The following is a 19,280-nucleotide window of genomic DNA, read 5'->3' as shown; positions in this document are numbered from 1 at the left end:
TGTGCGATGACAAGCGAGTGAACGAAATCACCAAACGCATAGTGAATATGATTGTGAAAGATATGTTGCCTTTAAGTGTGGCTGACGGCGAGGGTTTTCGGGAACTTATGGGATTTATTGAGCCAGGATACCGTATTCCATCCAGAAAAACGTTCACCAACCGCTTGGAGCAACAGTATGCTGAGAAGAAGGCCGAGTTAAAAGAGAAACTAGGTGAGTCTGTGATAGATAATGTATGCAGGCAGTCCATGCAGGCAGTTGTTTATTAGCCTACTGTTGTTTGTTAGCCCATTTCTTACCTTACTGTACCCTGTAAGGTAGCCTGCATCTCGCCAATACGTTGGCACAACAGTCAGTTATAACAGTTCAGTGATATAATATGGCAATAAGCCAGGTTTTGATATCATTATTGGGTATTTATGTCCAGTTTGATGACCGTCAATTTCGTTCATAGCCTACGGTAACGTAATCTAAGTTAAAACTCAATTGTCAAATAGGCTAATTGCCGCCAGCGTTGAGCTGAAGTTTAACAGAATACAGTCATTAGACCGTGTTATTTCTTAATGTCATTATTTTCCAATGTTATTATTATTTTCATTTTTCAAAGGTCTAGTCTAGGCTGTAGCCTACTTTTTTTTCCAAAGTGATCAGGCAGTGATGCGTTTGCATAGCCTACTTGTTAAAAATCCATCGGATGCCATAATGCACTGTGATAAACTACAGTTGACTACTAAATGGCATATTTTCTTAATAAATCTATTTTTGATAAATCAGTCCTGTCGTATGTGTGTTTTGACCTTAATTTGTGTGGGGGTGAAGGCAAAACCATGTCGATGGCTCTGAGCGGGGACAAGTGACGTCATGCTTTAGTGATAACGTTATCAATATTCGAACATGAAAATTCCTGAAAAGTCCCAACCCTAGTTTCAGGCATAGCAGAGCTCAGACCGAAATGTCAGGTTTAAGGCGTAAAATAAAAAAAATTAAAAAAGGCGCGTGATGATGCAGAAATAATCTGAGTGAGTTCTGACCTTTGAGTCTCTTGAGGGCCTCGGTGCTGCAGACGTCCACTCGGAGAGCTGTAAGCTGCTTCTCCCGGAGCTCTTCTTCAGCGACAGTTCGCTTGTATCTGGACAACTGATCGATCAGGGATTGGAGCTGGAAAAAGGGACAAAAGGGCAAATAGATAAAATATTTCACATAATCAATGGCTTTGTTTCAGAGACATTTTTTTGACTAGACAGTGGAAACAAAGAGGACTCACTGTGAACTCTGCAACAACCTTGGACTTCAGGGCAGCTTTGGTACTGGTGGTGGCTGGAGAATTAAACACAGTAACACACACATCATTTATCTCTCTATAAAACAAAGGGAACAGGAAATATGATGCTGGAAAGTTGAGGAATTTTGAAAAATCTTCATTTCTAAATGTCAGATTTTCACACAAGCGCCGAAGACAAATAAATGGAACAAAAAACAAAGAAACTAATCTTATACTTGGTCATTATGATCCAAGACTAGCTTCTTCAAATCTCCTGACCTCTTGGCAGCAGATGTTCAGCAATTAGGAGGAATACGTTGGTGGATTTTGCTCCCATGCTTAGTGTCGTCGTCTTACCGTCTGCCCCATTTTCTGTTGGCATTCAATTCACGAACAGATATCCTGACACTTCTCCTTAGATTTTTCTGGTGATATTCAGAACTCATTGTTCTGTCAATAATTGCAAGCTGCATGCTGGAGAAGTCGACCAAACCATGATACTACCACCTCGCCTCCTCACAGAAAGGATAATGTTCCTCACCTGGGACTCATTTGAAGCAAAAGGTCCAATTGTTCCACAAAAACGCTCAAAAGCGTGTGCATGCAACCTTTAGGGAACTCCAAATGAGCAGGAAGGCTCTTTTTAAGAGAGAAGAAGCTTTTTCCTTGCACGACTGTAGCATCTATCGGTTCAAATACTTCTGCCACTCACAGATGTGTAAGATCATTTTTCTCAATAACTTTTCTCTCAGTTGTTTAAAGCAACTAAATTAAATCGTCATGCACGACACAAACAGTTCACATTAAAAGTAGTACCTTTTGTAAGAAAGCTACTTTGGATTTGATTGAAATGACAACGCTTAAGTAGCAAACTACAAACCATTTGCAGGTGGAGTCTCTTTTTCTTTCTGCTTTTCTTTCTCTTTCTGCTTCTCTTTTTCCTTCTGCTTCTCTTTTTCTCTCTGCTTCTCCTTCTCCTTTTCCTTCTGTTTCTCCCGTTCCTTTTCCTTTTTGCTCAAGTTGCCTTTGAACTGGGCGATGACCTCCTCCGGATACACGCTCCTCTCCTCCCAAATCGTAAAGATCCTTTCCACCGATTTGCGGACTTTTCCATCTCTGACAAAACAAAACGAAAAAAAAAAACACGGCAGGTACACCTCAGTGTCAGAGAAAAAAAAATAAAAAATGAGAGGATGGAGTACTTTAATTTGGATAGAAGATCTATTCTTAGGTGCAGCTGAATGAAACATTGTACTCACTTGACAAGCAGAGCAGCATTTGGAAGGACCTCTGAAAAGGCTGAACGGAACACAATGGCATTCTTCCTTTTGCAGTTCTGTATCACATCATTGGCCAGGTAGAAAAGATTCAAACGGTGGTTGATGTCGGCTGCAAAAAGACCACAAGTAAGAATTTACAAGGTTAAGAGAATAAGATTACTGCACGTTGTCCTGATCGTGGAAAGTCTGAGGCAAACACTGAACAACTGCAACACTATCGGTACAGTTCGGACCAGGTGCCCTTTGTTGGGTTTTGCGTGGGTTTCCTGTCAGATTTCACACTGCGACTCGTGTCAGTATCACCTTTAAATAACAAGCCCATCCAGGGAACGCAGACATAATGACTTCAACTGGGAAATTCTCTAACATAAAAGAGGATTTCAAAGGATCAACATAAACACAGCCCATTTAAATGTGCCGATACGTCACCTTCAAATATCGACATCAGTAATAAAAGTCCAGGTTCAGCTGGGCTACATTTAAGACCAATACTGACACAAACAAGGTAATAGGTATATATATAGAAGAGTTGGTATAGTTTAATAAATTAACAATTTTTTCTTTGTTAAAATGTATATATCATTTTTATTTCTTTTAAAAAAAGGAAAACGTCACGATTTAATTTCAGGGAGACTTTTAGCAACAACACCAGTTTAAACAAGATGGCCGAGACAATCCAATCTCACATTAAAACCTGGTGAATGGTGCTGCTGCTGCTTTGGACTCAGTCAGATAATCACAGCTATGTTTAGAACACCGTCTGAAAGGCATTTTGCAATTAAAATTTCTCTTCCTTGTGCTTCACATAATCTAAAGTGGAATTTAAACGCATTGTTGATGACACTACAGGATTATGTCATCTTATTCCCACCGTGGCCAACTTGAGGGTTCCTCTGAACCATGTACGGTGATGGAAATCATTGACACTCATCTTTTTTGCTCCATTAGTTCACCATCTGTCATTCAAATTAGCATGGGATTTTTGACTATTTTAACTGTTTTTGTGAACCTTTTCTGTTTTCTGCTGCTGTAGCACAATACTTTTCCGATGTGAGATGCAGGTTTCTCACTCGGATCTTATATACGAGGACGTACATTGGAAATGCTTCATAAATGGCTCGTTGTGGAAACAAACATTTAGGAAGCACAGAACAATTAAAATTAAGATATCTTCGAGAAGCGCCCTCTTTCGCAAACTTGAGGACGCAGATGAAGCAGCAGCGCTCTCATGTCACATTTCACTTCATCGCCTTTGCCTGAACTGCAGATCTGAGAAACAACTGGACGCCAACAATCACCAGACCGGCTGGCTTTCTGTCTCTCTCTTTCAGTCGAGGTGTGCAACATACACACATACCGAGAAAGTATGGAGTGTGGTAAATGCTACGCATAACCCATGGTTGCTTACATTAATATAGCTGCAAAATTTGCAGTATTCTGTGAAATTATGAGCAATCGGCACAAGAATGGGAAATAGAAAGAGCCAGTAAATGCATGCCCCATATTAGTAATAACCGATTTTGGACAACTGACCTCGTACTCCCTCCTTTGTGCATCTTTAGCAAGACTCACCAAAAGGATTTGGTGCACAGCTGTGACTATGTAATCAGTGTTTTTATTGCATATTGAGTGATCAGAATCGAACAAACACCAGAAAAATCACCAGTGACCAACTGTTAATGTATTTTTCTGGGTAGCTTTGGTGATTAGGGTGTCGTTTACCACTGCCGCTGCAGTTAACAGGAAAAATACAGATTTGCTGACATCACCGTACAAACCGTTCATGTTTATGGCTCATATCAAAAATAATCTGGACGCTTCTTCTCTTCACTGCCAAACTCAAAACCTCATTTCACACAACCGTCGCGTCTAATTAAACCAAAAAAAAAAAAAAAAAAAAAAGAGACCTTCCGTTTTCCTCTGGTAATGCACAAACAAATCTGAACCACTTTAGTGCATTTTATCGTGTTGCCGTCGTAGAATCAGCCTCCTGAGAACAGTGTCGTCAGTACGAGCGGTGAGTTTTGCTATGCAGGCTTTGCCCTTACACACAGACACACCATTTCAGCTCTGTGCCTACCTGCCGTCTCTGAGGGGCAGGAGATATGGATCGACTTTCGCCTCCGTATTCACATGCAGGAGCATCGGCCCCACCCCGAACGGGCAGTTCTAAAAGGGCTAAAGACATCCAAGATGGATTTTTTTTCCTCCTTTAGAAATCTCAGATTTTGGCACAATGACAACTCGCATCAATACCAACAACAGCAGACACTAAACAAAGCAAATCCTGCCTTCTATTTAAATGTTTCAAGGTGTAATAACTTAAGCTTGTTCTTTTAATGTTACACATTTTGGGGAATTGTCATTTGGTCGATCTTGTAACATTTAACTGAAGGCATCGTTTAAATTAAGGGTGGATTTACATGTTCAAATACTGAGAAGGTCTCTATTCTGCATCATTCACATTAATGCATGTCAACATCAGCCCATAATACCAGTCCTTCATTACACAAGAGGAAGGCAACAGAATTTATTAATAAACTGAAGGTTAAATGTTAGTTTCCACAGTAACTTAAACTCAGGATTAGTCACGTTTCCCTTCCTGAATAAAATTAAAGAGTCTCTGTCTGAAGATGGAATTGCAGTCAAATTTAGGCTCCATTTTAAACCCAATCTAAATCAGAGGGCTGACCATGAGCAGAATACAAACAGTAACATATACGGGGGCTCAGTGGTCAGAGTGGGTCATCCAATAACCGGAAGCTCAAAAAAAAAAAAAAAAAAAAAAAAAAAAAAAACTGGTGGACTCTGGACTTTGTGAGGTGCCCTTGAGCAAGGCACCGTACCCCCATGCTCCCCGGGCGTTGTGATTGGCTGCCCACCGCTCCTGTGTATGACATCCATCTCCATGAGTGTGTGATTGTGTGTGTTCAACAGGTGCCAACCTGGATGGGTGAAATGTGGAGGAGTATAACAATAAAGTAATCTTTATATAATACTCTCTCTTTGGTCCATAAGTAATCCACTCTTTTGACCATCTTGATTTTAACAGAATTACTGTGTACTGAATTACTAATATTCTCCATTTCAGGAGGAGAAAGCGCTTTAAAATAGTTATTTAAAAGGCAGATTTGATCCTCCCAGCTGTTATTACACACAGTCGACTCAGTAGAATCGGGAAACATTTTCTAAATCTGTTAACTTCGTGCTTCATCGAATATTAAAGTTCAGAAGTCCACAAAAGAAAACAAAGATGGAGGTATAGAATTGAAGAAAACCACAACTGGTTGCTATTAGCTGGTACATACCGCCTCATCCCAGCTAAAATGGGTTTTCTTTTTTCATTTAGCTTTTAAATATCGAGCATCAGCCACGAAATGTCTGTACCTCATTTGCTGGTGAGATCATTTTCCAACAATCAAAACAATTTATTTTCAAAGGTAAGGTTCGGTGATCAATATTAAAAAGGTATAATCAGCAGTTCCTGTTTGTAGACGCAGCGATTCGAGCTGCCTTCAGGGAGCCGAACAGAGGCCGCAGTCAGACAGAACAGAGCAGCAAACTGAGAAACAAAAACATTCTTTCACAGCAATTATGTTCTCGCGTACAAATGAAGACATCGAACACACAAAGCAGCCGGAAAGGAGCCACACAGTTGGACATTACTCTGCATAATGCCAACAAAGCTTTAATGTATGTGCCTGTTAAGACAGACTTGTGCACAGAGGTCTGTCTTACAAATGGAACAGACGTGTTATTAAACCATCAAATTTAACTTTAAGGCGACATTAAACAGCTCATTCTCTGGCATTCACCCTTCCAGCAAAAAAAATGTCTAATATCAATATTAATAGTTTTATTAATATTTCACTGCAAAAGTTGCTGCAGTTCATTAACATCAACCCATTTTCAGCATTTAAAGATCATTTCTAACCCAATCAACCCATGCCAACATCCAGAAATAAATGATGATGTGCACACTCTGTTTACCGGCACCGCTCTCCAACAGAGCACAAAGGCTCAGGCGGCGCACAGGAGCCCATCGTGTCTCATCAGCAGTAGCTTTTATCATGCATTGTTCTGTGGGCAATGATGCAAGATAAAGAACCTAAAAAAAGATAAATGTCCACACGACAATCTGACTGACAGACGCTGACGGTTCAAACAGAAACTCCACCCATCACCAATGTGCTAATGTTTTAATGCATTGATTTTCAGACGCTGCGTTAGGAGTTGGCTTTATTTTCTAAACTCCATCTCAGTGGATAATCTTTATTTCTTACATGAAAAAGTCTCAAGTATGGATCATTTCTGTAGAGCTAACACTTTCATGGCAATTTGATTTTTTTTAACTTTTATGAGCACGACTGTTGAACTACTGAACCTCCATATAAAAGTTTACTTCAAACAAAACTGAACACCAATATATCAACGTCACGCGTTTTGGGGCAAGATACCAAGCGCAGTGTTGCCACCATGGTCAGAACGGCATCTCTGATGCGTTTGGTGTGTGTGAATAAGTAAATGATAAACAGAGTTAAGTGCTCCATCGAACCGGCTCGGTTAAAAGCCACTTTATACACTGACAGACACCATTTGTCATATTTCATTTGGTATGTAACAGCTTGTAAGTATTAACTGAATAAAATATCTATTTAATATGAAGCAACTGACCCTCCCCACACTGGGGACAGAGACTAAACTTAATTAAATACTAAATTATTCATGAAGAAAAAAAATTTAATAAAATCAACCAACAGACAAACTCTTCAACTTTCGGTTCGCTAACATGCAGAATGTCTCACAGCACCACAAACAAGATGAAAACTTAGACGTGAAGTCATGTCTTTATCAAGAAGTCCCAATGAGTGCGACACCCGAGGACTGCTGAAAGCGTGTTTAAAAGAAAACAGAAACACCCAGTTTACAACACGAGCCCCTCCGGACGATACGTCTCTGAAAACTCGAGATCCCTTCCCTTCTTTAAGTCTTTAAACGGCCGAATACCAACATTAAAACGTTAGATTTAAGGGCGCCGAGCCAGAATCTTAGAGGGATGCAGATGAAAACCAAAGAAAATGTGTTGGCGAATTCACAACTTGTCAAAAGCCGCTTTCCAACTGGACAAAAAAAAAAAAAATTAAAGAACGAAAGAAAGAAAACTGTCAACATCTGACTTTTGTCCACAATGAGAACAGGCGCTCTCAGTTTACACTCTTGGGACAATCTCTTTGCAGAGGTCACAGGTATTTACTCAAACTCTAGTCATGTGCTCTACTCATGTGACACCTCGGTGGACCTTAGTCTTACTGAGTATGCCGGACTCGAGCTTAATGGGGACGGCCGCCAAAAAGAAGTTTCAAAAACACCCAAAAGTGTCCCACAAGAAAGTGAAAGCAGAACAGGCCTGCAGATAAAAAGGCAGCAATGGACCCTGGGAAACAAATACTGGAATCTAAGGAACCAGCTGGTGCACCTGCGTTCAAAAAGATCTGTATATGTGCACTTAGTACGATACAAAAAAAACTGATCTAAAATAAAGATCCTGTATGCTGCTAAAAGAACAAACTGAGTAGATATGAATACAGGATTATATTCATCATAATATCAGTTTCTTTCTGCATGTATATTGCAGCCAAAACAGGTGATAAAAATGTCACAGTGAATCCTGAAGAATATAAATCATTAACAATAAAAATACTTACAGATAAATGGTCAAATTCAAATTTAACTCCATTTATTAGCTGACCTAGCAGCTTATAAATAAATATTTACAGCCGCAGCAGAGGATGGAAGCGGGATGCAGGAACTTTATAAGTGTAAATTGGACTAATTTTTAATTTAATCAATTGGATTTAATGGGATCATGATTACAACCAACTAAACTCTTAATTGGTTTGATATGGACAGTATCTTTAGGAAGCGCCTCGAGATGAGATCCGTGGTGATTTGGCGCTATATAAATAAACTGAATTGAATTGAATAGTCAATGTCAATTCCACAGTAAAGCTCCTGAGGGAAGGAGTCTGAGGACAGGCTCACAACTAAGAGCAAACACCACTGACAGAGGCAGCCACTGGCTGTGGCTGAAAAGGAGAGATTCCAAAGTGGCTATCTTACCAGGAGAAACACACCCAGGTCTGATCAGCCTGTGATGGGCCTGCCTCATCGGTAAAAATCGGCCCAAATGAGGCAAAGGTACACAGCTGATGGTGTGTTCTCATGTTGGCAACATCACACGGTGGCTATCTCCAAACAACCGCCCAAAAGAAAATTTTAGTGGAGAAGCACAACACACATCTAGTTCTTCAACTCAGCTTGACCTTTCAGTTCATAAATGAGGTTGTCAGAAACCATAACTGTATAAAACTGCACTAAAAGAAAAAAAGCTTGCGCTCATTGAATAATTTAAAGATAAAAACAGGCGATATGACAAAAAAAGACCCAATTTCCTCCATTAACATAATGTCAACCGAAATGAGAGAACTTGTGATATTATAGTATTTGTATTAAGAACAAAATACCTTTCTTTTTTTTTTTATATAAATATGATTATGATCCAGAATAATATATATATATATATAAATAAAAGTGGGAATGAGTTACTTATATCAGAGCAGCTTGTTAACACTCAGAGGGATTCAAACGTCTGGAACAAGACCAGAATTCATATACCTAAACTCCAAATTGAGGAAAAAGCATGTTTAATCATCTGAATAAAACTTAAGTCAAACAACAGTGAGACTCAGGTGATCTGTGGTGTGGAGGGGGTCACCTCATGAGGGACAGAAATCATAAACAACCAGGACTTACAATGAAATGAGTGTGCAAAACTGGATGATCAATGTAAGATGCAATAGCGAGAGAAAAACCATGTTTGGAGCTAGTTTAAGAGTAGATAAACATGCACTTATTTAGAATTAGGAAATAGACGAGGAGACCGTGTGGATTGGTAAAGTTTGAGGGTGCTACTGTGAAGCATGTCAATAATTTACGTCGTAATACATTAAAAGCGGCTCTATTTTCACTCGGTGTTTTTCTCAGCAGCCGTCTACTCACCCTCTACGGGAAAAAAACTTAAATGATACACAGATTTGTAATTTAGTTAAAGTGAACTGCCCCTTTACTCCATGTCTGCTATTAAAAACATTAGCCCCTGCATCACAACACCAATCATGCGTGTTTGACGGCTAACGGTCAGGTGGAAGTAAACTTTCGAGCAGCTCAAACAACAAGGCACCCGAAATATAGCTAGTTATATTTAAGTCAACAAAGTTGATCCAAATCAATTCAAATTATAATTATCTGACATAAACAGTGTATGGATGGGTGAATCGGGACTACGCACCCCGCGAGGCCCAACTGTAAACAGTGCTATGTTAGCTTAGCTTAGCCACAGCGGCTAATTTCAAGTGGTGCCCAACGCCAGCGTTTACTTTAAAATATGATGTCGATTACAATGTTAAACCCCGCTTCAGGGATAAATTATCGTTTTGTGGTGCAATGCTCCGTTTTGCATTTCACGCAAAGCTGTCACAAAGAGCTACAGTTGAGTTTTTTCGCAAACTAATCGCAGTAAAAGGCAGAAATGCATTTAAATTAGCTGAAGTGCGCTAGCTAGCGGCTTAGCTTCAGAGATAAGATACTCACATTTCTTGAGCCACTTCATCCAGTACCGAACGATAAGGCTGTGATGTTTCTTGTTTTCAATGCACCAGGTCGAGAGTCCCTGTATTGACTCCATAGTGTTGGATACTCCTTGAAATCGCCGGTCCAACGACGCTTCCAGGGCAGTGGTGGAGCTGCGGGCTCCCTGGCCGCTTGCAGCCCCTGAGCCGGCCGCCATCTTTCCAGCTCTGTGTGCAGATGATAGGAAGGAGCTGGCGTAATGAGGAAGACTTGGGGAGGGTGGGGGTGAAAAACACGCCCCCGTGTTTTACATTGTTATGAGGACGTTCATATAAGTGCGACTGTAAATCGTGTATCACACGATATGACGGTGAAACTCCTCTCAAACAACAAATTAAACATAAATTAGAAAATAAGTTAAGACACCAAAGGCGGTTGGATTTTGTTTATTTAAGGCCACCGCTGTCATGTTACAGAGAAATATAGCTACAGCCGAGTCCAAAAATTGCTCGTTTCTCCAAGAAAAATGCATCAGAGGACTTGGACTTCAGTGAAATGTGTCTTTTAAGGATCACCTCAGATTTCCTCTAATTGTTTTTAGCACTAAATATGTGCCTTTTTATCACAGATGGTGTGTGTTTTGTTTACTGTTTCACTAACTCAAACGGGATTATGAGTGGACATAGAGATTTTATCACAAAACATAAGTCATAATATAATCCAGACCATTTCTCATCATCTCATATGCTTTGGGTGGGTGATATAGATCACACAGTGCAATCTGTCAACAAAAAAAAAGACAGAATAGCCGATCGCCAAAGAAATCAAGACCTACACATGTGCTGCCTATGCGCGCACACAGTCTCATAAAAACATCCGCACAAGTTTATTTTTTCCTCCTTTTCTATGTTCAAGTCTCTTAATTAAGCACGTGCCCCACCCAGCAGTCATTAGTGAGGGATAGTTGAGAGGCAGTGGATCTGCAGGCTTGAAGGTAGCCGACAGTAACAGTGCTGTCCATTGGAAGGTTTCAGTCATCCGTGCCATCCAGTACACTCTGGCTGAGCGCTAGGTCCCAATAGTGTTCCGTGCCGTGTTTCTTGAAGTGTTCTCTGGCCATGTTCTCTGTGGGACACTGCTTGAATTTCATCTCCCCAAAGCTACGTTCTTTCGCTGTTCCCTGGAGAGCCGAGAGGAATCGTTAGGACTTGAATGTTACCATAAACCAACATGATGGTTCGACAGCAGGCGACCCGTGCACACACTCACCTCCCAAATCAACCAACACTTGTTGTTCCTCCGTGTATCGTCATCACCGTCTGGATCTAATTAACAAAAAAGTGGAAGCACACGAGTTGGTAACTGGAATGAAGTGTACACGAGAACATGACGAGCAAAGTGCAGGTAAAAGCCCTCTTACCATCTCTTTTACTGTTGTGTTCCTCCCATTTGATTCTGTGCATCATAAGTCTCTTGAACTTCTTCTGGGATTTAGGGCCTAAAACAGTGCGAGACATTGAGACAAATTACATTAAAAAAAAACTCAATTTTAGGTCACTGCGACATGAAGGACAATTTCAGATATGAGATACATATCTGGCTTAATCAAATCAAAGGCGTTGTGTATTACCATAAAAATTTATATTAGAGTGGCAGCTGAAACAAAGCCGATACGTCTCTAAGCTGGCATGTGAGGTAGTAACAGAGAGCAAACGGGCTGTGTCACGGCACCTAACGTTCGAACCAACGTCGTCGTCGTCACTCAGTTGATCTGTGTAAGCACACACTGATGCGGGGTTGTGTGAGTACTGGTTTAATGAAGATGGGTTTTTTTTTTTGTTGTTCCAATGAGCTACAACCAATTTGTGAAAAGGGCTTTCGATTATGGCCCCAATTCAGTGCAGCGTCATTCCAATAAGCTCATGTCACAACATTATTTCCCATCCAGAGTTGCATGAAATTTTTGCCACGATGGTGTAATGATGAAGTGAGAGTCGGGCCGCAGCGTAGTCTCCTCCAGCACATCCCAATGATCCTCAGCGGGGGTTAAAGGGATAGTTCGGGATATTTGACATGAATCTGTATGGCATCACCATAACCAGTGTCGTGCATTCAAACTGACTTACCCCCGACAGTGTCCTGTGAGCCGAGTTTTTGTCCAGTGTTGGTCAAGGCGAAAGTAGTCCGGCTTGTTTGCTGGGGTCAAGAAATTAGCGCGTTTTTCTTCCCAAAACAGTACGTGTGCTAAAGAGTGATTTATTTCATCACAAAAACCGAAGCCGGCAAAAGTCACTCCTCGTTATCACTTGGGCCCTATACTGTCTCTCATTGTGTATCAGTGCGCACGTCATTCTGACCGCGAGCTGTGCGCACGAGTCTTTCTGTTCTTTGGCAGTGCTCAACACTTACTCTGCAGACAACTGGCCATCGGGTCCAGCTGGTCTGGGACGCCTCTTCCAGTTGATCTTGGGAACATGGAAAAAAGTTCTCAAGACGCCTGCATTCAGGAGTGCAGGGAAGTCACCGTTACTTGTGATGCAGGCAGCAGCTGTCCCGCGGCCGCCGACATCCTCATCTAAGGTTTTGTATCTGGGGCATAACTAAATCCCACTCGTGTCAGCAGTAACATTCCACCTCTGTCTGCATTACTTCGCACTTCAAACAAGTGCACCAGGATTTGTCGGCCACCCTGGGTATCGCAGCTCCAGCAGTGGCTCCAGCTTCTGTTTCCATCACTTCTCTGTCCACCCTCTCTCTTTCTGCCCGATCTAAGTCCATTTGGCGAACTTCCTCCTCAGTATAAACGGGTTCATAAAGATACCCCCTTGGCTCTGAACGGAAGTCAATATGTTCCTCGTCGCTCTCGTTGTCAGACATCTTCCCGAGCAGTAAACAAAGTGAACTCGTGCGCACAGCTCGCGGTCAGAATGACGTGCGCACTGATACACAATGAGAGACAGTATAGGGCCCAAGTGATAACGAGGAGTGACTTTTGCCGGCTTCGGTTTTTGTGATGAAATAAATCACTCTTTAGCACACGTACTGTTTTGGGAAGAAAAACGCGCTAATATCTTGACCCCAGCAAACAAGCCGGACTACTTTCGCCTTGACCAACACTGGACAAGAACTCGGCTCACAGGACACTGTCGGGGGTAAGTCAGTTTGAATGCACGACACTGGTTATGGTGATGCCATACAGATTCATGTCAAATATCCCGAACTATCCCTTTAAGGTCTGGACTCTGCGGTGGCCAATCAATGTGTGGAAAACAATGTCTCATGCTCCCTGAACCACTCTTCTAAAATTTTAGCTTGATAAATCTTGGCATTGTCAGCTTTAAATATACCCAAAGCCATCAAGAATGGAAAATAAAGATCCATTAATAGAAAACCTGCGTATATTCAGGATGTCAGCTGACCTAATTTTTTGGGCAGAACTTAGACCAGACCAACTGAAGTAACTCCAGATCATTTACTTAGTCAAATCCAGGTGAAGCTAATCCATGTAGATATCATTATTCTAAGGAAAAGCTAAGCCACTATTAGCTCGAGTCCACTTTGAAGTTCGTTTTAGGATGTACTAGGGAGGATTTTTAAATTGGACTTCTTCAGGGAGTTGGCAACTGAACCTGCCACAGCAATCAGAGACTATAAAGAGCATATGAGAACAGATGTTAATTGCTCTGTAAGGACTTTACAAAGCACTTTCAGAGCAGTCACCTGAGCTCTTTTCAAATCGGTTGTCTTGTTAGTGCAGTAAGAGATGTCCTCCTTAACCTGCCGGCTGTTCCTCTTTGGTAACACATGCCAGAGGCAGGTGAGCCCTGCATCCGTGCACACTTACACACATCAAGTGACAACAGCGCCATTTATCAGAGCAACGTGTTCGACGATGATGGCCTGCCAGACCTCTGTGACTACCTCCAGTGTCGGCTCAGAGGCGTATCAACTTGGACCACATATTACACATCTGTAAGTGGTGTAAACCTCTGTACTTTCACGTGCACAACAACGGCACGGCCGTATTGGCTTGACAGTCATATTTGAAAAGGCCTCTAGCTTCACTGTCCACAAAGTTTGACCATTGCTTCCCAACCAGAGGTGACCTAAGATTTAGGTGTTCTGAAAGGTTTCGTTTGAAACAACATCTCTGCTGAAAAAGTCGATACTGATTAAGCCATGTACACACAAGAAATGTTGCTCACATTTTGAGCAAGATATCTTAGAGAAGCTGTTTTTTATAAATGTCGCCAACGGCAACAATTCATCCACAACCTTCATTTCATCATAAGGGCCAGTTTGATGTGAGATCCTTTACCTCCTTCTACCACTACAATGTTGACATCTCTGTGCAGAACTACTGTGCCTGTCAGGTACAGCTGGTTGGCATTGGCCTCCACTTTAAACTTCTTTGCTGGATTTTGCAGGTTACGGATCCTGTGCAGAGAAGGGAAGATGTTTAAATGAGACGCACTTCCAAGGAGTGACACGCACATGTCCGATCGCATCTTAACTACACTGTGTGCTCCCTTCCTCACAAAGTCCTACCTGTACACTGCAATGTGAACGCCATCAGTGAGGTCCTCCCTTAGCTGTTTGACCTTCTTCTCTTTTCTCTGCTCTGCTGTGAGCTTGCGAGCTGCATTGGCCTCCTCGTGAGCTCTGCAAGCAGGCAACAAAATTAGAAAAACTTTGACGAAGGCATTTCTTCCTTCTCAATAAACAAACAAACAAACAGAATAACTGTGTTACTAACTTTTGTCTCTTGGCCATCTGTGCTCTCACATGAGCCTCTACTTTTGTGGGGTCTTGAACCGCCTCCGTCCCCAATACTCTCATCAGGTTGGAAATACGTACTAAGAAAATGGAAACAAACATCAGCTACATTTCATTTAATCTGGCATTTTAACAGTCTGTGGTCACAGCGATCTGTGCGCATCTACCTTTGGGTTCTGGTGGAGGCATTAATCCCAGGCGGACCTTCTCTTGCACTTCTTTTTGTGCCTCCCTTCGCGTTTGTCTCCTCAGTTTCTTCTGTTCTCTCTTTGTCAGGTACACACCCAGCGTAACTGGCTTATCTGTGTCAACTGAGAAATAAAAATACATCAAATGTAACTTAACTGATGTGCAATGGCTTGTAGATGGGGCAAAGTGTGGAGATTGTTATTCATTTTCTTCAGAACACATTTTTGGAACCACCCATAAACTTACCTGGGGGACTCATTTGGGCCGGATGTTCTACCAGGTTGGTCACGCCAAATAAGTCAAACTCCTCGAACTTTGCGTCTGGCTTTCTTCATTCGGCAAAAAGGGGGGAAAAAAAGAGTTTCTGTTTCAGTTGAATAGTGCCCACAAATGTGTGGGTTACGTTCTACACCTTCACCACAGTGCTGAGATTTGGCTAAACGCTGCATAAGTTCTTAAACTGTATTCTCTTACATGGCTATATTGGCGGGCAAGATGAAGGAGTCCCACCACTCAATACTGGGCACCTCCCCATCTCCAATTTCTTTTTTAGGGGCAATCAGTGCTAGCTTGGTGGAAGCCTGGATTCCTGTCTTCTTTGCTGCCTGAGCGATCTCATTCTGCAGCCGCTCCAGCTGGGCCTGATGAGGGCAGACATTCATGCAAGAGAGACAAAAGACATGAACCGAGTTTTAACAGCCGCTCAATATTCGATTTCAAATAACCAGAACATGCAGCGGCTGAGGGTTTGAGAGTCCAACCTTGGTTCTAATTCTCTGAGCAATCTTTTCAAAACGCCCCTGCTCGTGGAATTTAAAGCCCCTGCGAGCACGCTGAGCTGGTGTGATAGGCACACGCTGGTCAAAGTAGGACGTCGACTCCAAATCATCCCCAGGCTTCTCCTTCAACTGCTGACGGAACTGCTCCCTCTTTACCGCTCGTATGTTAGCTGCACAGGAAGAGGAAAATGGTTTGAGAGCCCAAAAAAAAGAGAGAAGAAAATCATATGTGGGTACAGGTGTAATGAAACCGAATGCATACCTTTGAGTGTGGGCATACGATGCGTGAGTTCAATCTCTTTGCCACTGGCATCTACAGTTCGTCCCTTGTCATCTAGAATCAGAGGTGTGGGCTTGTTCACCTCTTTTATTTCTACTTTCCTGCAGGTGAGCAAACAGAAAAATCCATTTATCTTTACCGTGCTCTTAGAGGAAAGATACATGGCCCCCTCCGTCTTTTCTCCCATGTTCATTTTAATTATCCTATGCTGTGATGTTACTTACGGTGGAGCAATTCCCATGGCATGTAGATTGGCTAGTGCTACTAAGTTGTGAGGCCCAGTGTTGCCCAATGTCCCAAGGATACCAGGCTTCATGGCCAGCTGGGACTGGATGCGGGCCTGCAACTCTGCTGCCTTGCGGGCCTTCTCAATTGCATCATTCATAAAGCTGGCAGCCTGGGAGGGGGCGATAGATGAGGCCCCACCTCCAGCTGCAACAGAGGAAGAGCCGAGAAGCCGCGAGACTGCTGGGGAGTCCAGCTGAGACTGTGGGGTGGGAAGAGCTGAAGTCAGAATTCAAACTGAAATGTCAGATTTCTTTTGTAAATGTATATAGTGTTTTTTTTTTTTTGACAAAAAAATATTCTCAATACTGTTGCAGTAGAGGCTGAAGAGGAAAAGCTCAGTTGTTTCTTCCTTTCTTCTATCTGTTTAGTTGCTGCCTCCATCATCTGTTTGATCTGTTGGTACAGCGAAAGGATAAAAATAATAATTATAATCGTCATCAACTGACAACAAAATTAGAATACAATAAATGTCAATTGCACCCTTGTTGTACCTGAATTTTAGTAAGCATGCCAGGGCTTTCAGATGGAGGACCGGGTATGACCTCAGGCTCCTCCACCTCCTCAAAGCGAGGGACTCGTTTCCGCTTTGCAGTTGTCGCATCTCCTGGGTCGGGGATTTCTCGTACTGCTCCTCCGTCAGCTTCATCTCCAAAAACGTCCTGAGTCCAAACAGCCAAATCACAAACATTAACAAACGTAGACAACTAAATAATCACATACTTTCAGCAATAATCTAGTTTCAGAGATAATGTAAATATCAAACCAAGTTTAAATTTTATGGATGAAAAAAAAAAACAAGCCAGGGATTTTAAATTTAAACCAGGGGAAACGGGATGGATCTGTTTATAAGACACCAACATGGAACCTTTGATTTAAAGTACTCAGCCTGCCGATTCTACTCGACTTATTTTGCATGTGTACATTTTAATATAAGCTCTAATAGCTTGCTAAATGAGCTTGTCATTTAGCTCTACAGGGATGATAAACTCAGAACATTTGACTTCAGTAACCTTAAGCTCTCTCTTGCGGTGCTTTTCTCCTGCTCCTTTGTTGCCACGGGTGCTGCGGCTCTCCTCAAGAGCTTCAAAAAGACGCTCCACAAAACCTCCAGCAGAGTCATCAAGGAAAGGACGCAGCTGGTCTGAGGGAAAATGAATGTGAAACAGTTAACACAAACCCAGCAATCCCTAGATTACTGTCATCTTAAAATAATGACAACATTTTCTGGATTCACACAAACTTCTGCAATGAGAGGAAAATATTTAGGCAAAAATAATAATTTCTCTATCCCAATTTAAAAATCTAACTTTAGCTTAAGATGCCTTTGCTTGGTCTGCGTTTGTCTTGTTAAATAACGGTCTCAAAGGGTCATTTAATGTACCTGTGGTCTTCCTTTTATCCAGTCCCTTGCCCACACAGTGTAAAGCTGCAGTGACCACAGTGGGCTCCGAGAAACCCAGCACTTTCTTCACAGTGCGCTCCACCCATGGTCTCAACTCCTCCACCTCCCGCTTTGGTAGAGACATCCTCCAATCCTGCGAAACACAACATATAGCGCAGAACCTGAGCAACACCACTTTATCATTAAACTGTCTTCATGACTCCCTGATATAGGTCTGGACAATGCCACACTGACGTGACTAACACAAATGGGGGTTACATAAGCTCAAAAACACTCATTCACCCACTTAGCTGGGGTTGCACTAACACAAACGTTACCTACCTGCACTCAAAACACATTGAATCAGGACCAAGTTTGATGCTCTTAAAAGCTTAACAGTAATATTACGTTAAAGCAGACGCATGACATCGCTAACCCGGAGCAACACACAAGCTCAAATCAATTACATCCGCCAAAACTCCCTGGTTACCTGCTAACTAACGCTAGCACACTGCTGTATGCGAACTACTTACATCAGCGATAAACGCATTAAAAAAGCACACAAACCTTTTTCTTTTTTCTTTAGGCTTTCTCAGTCTGGATACTCTGTTAAAATCCAAGCACGACCAATCAGACTTTAGAGGAGCAAAACCCTCAAATAGCCGAGTTTCCTCTATAACTTTCTGTTTAGCCGTGCCGATCGCACGACGTTTCTGCCTCGAGACCCGGAACCGGAAATGGAGACTAAGTCTTCTTCGTGACTTTTCCTCCACAGTCGTTTCAGTTGAACATTTCTTGTTTTCACCACCTATCTATAATGTGAGGAACTATGCAGTTTTTTTTTGTGTTCGCTTCCCTCAAAGTAACACTTGCTTTTAGTAAACGAATATGAAAATCAAGGTTTTAGAACTTCAAGCTTGTATCTTACCAAAAAGCATGAATAACATGAAAGTTCACCGTTATAAATAGTTTTTTGTTTTCATCAAACATGGATCCAATAATAAAGTGTTTTTAAGAAACAAAATCTTTACTAATTTGTCTATACCTTGACAAGGTGAGATCAATAGGAAAACAGATAATGCAAAGTACAAGGTTAATGTTGTATCTAGTCATGGAAACAAGAAAATGTAAAGCAATAGATAACTAAAAAAATAGCAGCCAGAATTTCTCAAGTGTCAGTTGGGCAAATCAGATTACCCCTACAAATGCAGAAATAGCACATATTGCTAAAGCATTATGCTTATTCTGCTGTGGGGTTAAGTGAGATGCTCTTTTTTGTTTGTTTGTTTTTGCTGCTATTGTATCTATTCAAACGCATCATCCAAAATCAAAGAAATATATGTAAAAATAAAAAACTCTAAAAGCACAATTTAATGTAGGAGCATAGAATAGAGGCTGATGGAGAGCTGCATCACCA

At 41.7% G+C, this 19,280-nt stretch overlaps 2 protein-coding genes across 5 annotated transcripts in view; both read right to left on the bottom strand.

Annotated features, from left to right (window-relative positions):
- The window catches only part of LOC142380087 (threonine--tRNA ligase 1, cytoplasmic-like), a 31,405-nt gene extending 21,008 nt beyond the window's left edge, over positions 1–10,397 (bottom strand). For all 3 annotated transcript variants that reach the window (XR_012769809.1, XR_012769810.1, XM_075465604.1), the window contains exons 1-5: positions 10,192–10,397; positions 2,521–2,650; positions 2,142–2,377; positions 1,265–1,317; positions 1,032–1,158 (exon numbers count right to left, since the gene is read on the bottom strand). Coding sequence is in view for 1 of the 3 variants with exons in the window: in XM_075465604.1 (XP_075321719.1) it covers positions 1,032–1,158; positions 1,265–1,317; positions 2,142–2,377; positions 2,521–2,650; positions 10,192–10,387 (742 nt within the window). In the remaining 2 variants the exon portion in view is untranslated. The remainder of the gene's footprint in view (positions 1–1,031; positions 1,159–1,264; positions 1,318–2,141; positions 2,378–2,520; positions 2,651–10,191) is intronic.
- A 203-nt stretch (positions 10,398–10,600) lies between these two features.
- On the bottom strand, positions 10,601–18,592 carry prpf3 (PRP3 pre-mRNA processing factor 3 homolog (yeast)). Of its 2 annotated transcripts, none has more exons than XM_075465602.1 (17): positions 18,431–18,592; positions 17,864–18,017; positions 17,493–17,623; positions 16,974–17,141; positions 16,789–16,875; positions 16,419–16,681; positions 16,177–16,295; positions 15,897–16,084; positions 15,610–15,776; positions 15,382–15,464; positions 15,114–15,257; positions 14,927–15,026; positions 14,719–14,832; positions 14,489–14,607; positions 11,591–11,668; positions 11,440–11,495; positions 10,601–11,350 (listed from the first exon to the last, which is right to left on the bottom strand). In XM_075465602.1, the coding sequence occupies exons 2-17, from the start codon at positions 18,006–18,008 to the stop codon at positions 11,201–11,203; spliced, it is 2,112 nt and encodes a 703-aa protein (XP_075321717.1). In that variant the 5' UTR covers positions 18,009–18,017; positions 18,431–18,592; the 3' UTR covers positions 10,601–11,200. The 2 variants fall into 2 exon arrangements, with proteins under 2 accessions (XP_075321717.1, XP_075321718.1); XM_075465603.1 differs by lacking the exon at positions 18,431–18,592 and adding an exon at positions 18,206–18,268.
- Between the last annotated feature and the right edge of the window lie 688 nt (positions 18,593–19,280).

This window comes from Odontesthes bonariensis, chromosome 5 (assembly GCF_027942865.1).
Source record: "Odontesthes bonariensis isolate fOdoBon6 chromosome 5, fOdoBon6.hap1, whole genome shotgun sequence".
Lineage (NCBI taxonomy): Eukaryota > Metazoa > Chordata > Actinopteri > Atheriniformes > Atherinopsidae > Odontesthes > Odontesthes bonariensis.
Note: the sequence above shows the minus strand (reverse complement) of the source record. Positions and strands in the feature narration are given on the sequence as shown.

Bases quoted from the DNA above. Each gene is read 5' to 3' on its own strand.
- prpf3 (XM_075465602.1), bottom strand. From the start codon at position 18,008: ATGTCTCTACCAAAGCGGGAGGTGGAGGAGTTGAGACCATGGGTGGAG. The intron at 16,296-16,418 runs GTAAGTAACATC...GCTCACCTGCAG, and splicing joins GCCATGGGAATTGCTCCACC to GAAAGTAGAAATAAAAGAGG. The intron at 11,351-11,439 runs GTGAGTGTGTGC...TCGGCTCTCCAG, and splicing joins AGTGTTGGTTGATTTGGGAG to GGAACAGCGAAAGAACGTAG.